Raw genomic sequence first — 922 nt, 5'->3', positions numbered from 1 at the left:
CTAAGTAGAATTAACAATGGAAATATTGTTTGTTGTTGTTGCTGTTGTTGATAATGATGTTGGTGATCCTATTAGTGAAGTGTTAACAGTTGATTTTGTTGTATTAGGGTTTAAATCCACATTTAGTGTACGGTCGGTTGGTGATAAAAAATGAGAGTTTTGTAAAAGAATCTCTGGATTTATCGATGCATTCGATATTAATAATGATGATGAGGGCAACGACACCACGTAAGACTGTGAAATTGATGAAGAATGACTAATGGAGGATATATTAGATTGACCCTCAACAGTATTTGTCATTCCCATATGTTGTAGTAATTCGATTCCTTGATTTAAAGGAAATAATGCTGTTGGCAAAGTATTGTTTATTTCATTTGTTGTCGATGGATATGGTACATTCAATAAATAACTGAGTGGTAGAATTGAATTAACGAATTGAGACGTTAAACAATTAGTGTGTGAACTAATTGGTATAGTGGTAGTTTGTGGTATATTAGCTAAGAATAATGACGGATTATTTATAATCAATGTGTCCAATAATTTAGACCATGGTGTTGTCTGAAACATAAGAAAGGGGAAGAAAATAATATATTCAAAGATTACTGAATATTTTGACCCATGTTATATGTTTGTTGTTATAAGATTAGGTCAGATCAACTGGTAAATTTATGTAGAATGTGGTGTTCACTTGGAAATGGATAAATGCAGTAACCTAGTTTGGCAGTTAAAAAATAAAACAAAACACGTCTGAAACCTACATCTACCGACTTAATAGAGTAGTATATCCTTTTGAAATTCAGTTATTCTACTTAAACTCCATTGCTTAGAGCATTTATTCAATCTTAGTTGATTTTCGGCAAGTTCGTCAACGAATAACAGAACACCATCCGTCGTGGTTGAGCAAAGGACAGGTAAAGGTGAT

The 922-nt window shown here is 32.5% G+C and overlaps 1 protein-coding gene across 1 annotated transcript; it reads right to left on the bottom strand.

Annotated features, from left to right (window-relative positions):
• On the bottom strand, positions 1 to 567 carry Smp_201070 (uncharacterized protein; the record flags this gene model as incomplete). The annotated part of the gene is made up of 1 exon (XM_018794549.1): positions 1 to 567. The coding sequence occupies one exon, from the start codon at positions 565 to 567 to the stop codon at positions 1 to 3; it is 567 nt and encodes a 188-aa protein (XP_018648951.1).
• Positions 568 to 922: the final 355 nt, after the last annotated feature.

This window comes from Schistosoma mansoni, chromosome 1 (assembly GCF_000237925.1).
Source record: "Schistosoma mansoni strain Puerto Rico chromosome 1, complete genome".
Taxonomy (NCBI): Eukaryota; Metazoa; Platyhelminthes; class Trematoda; order Strigeidida; family Schistosomatidae; genus Schistosoma; species Schistosoma mansoni.
The sequence above is the reverse complement of the archived record's forward strand: the minus strand, read 5'-3'. Positions and strand labels throughout refer to the sequence as shown.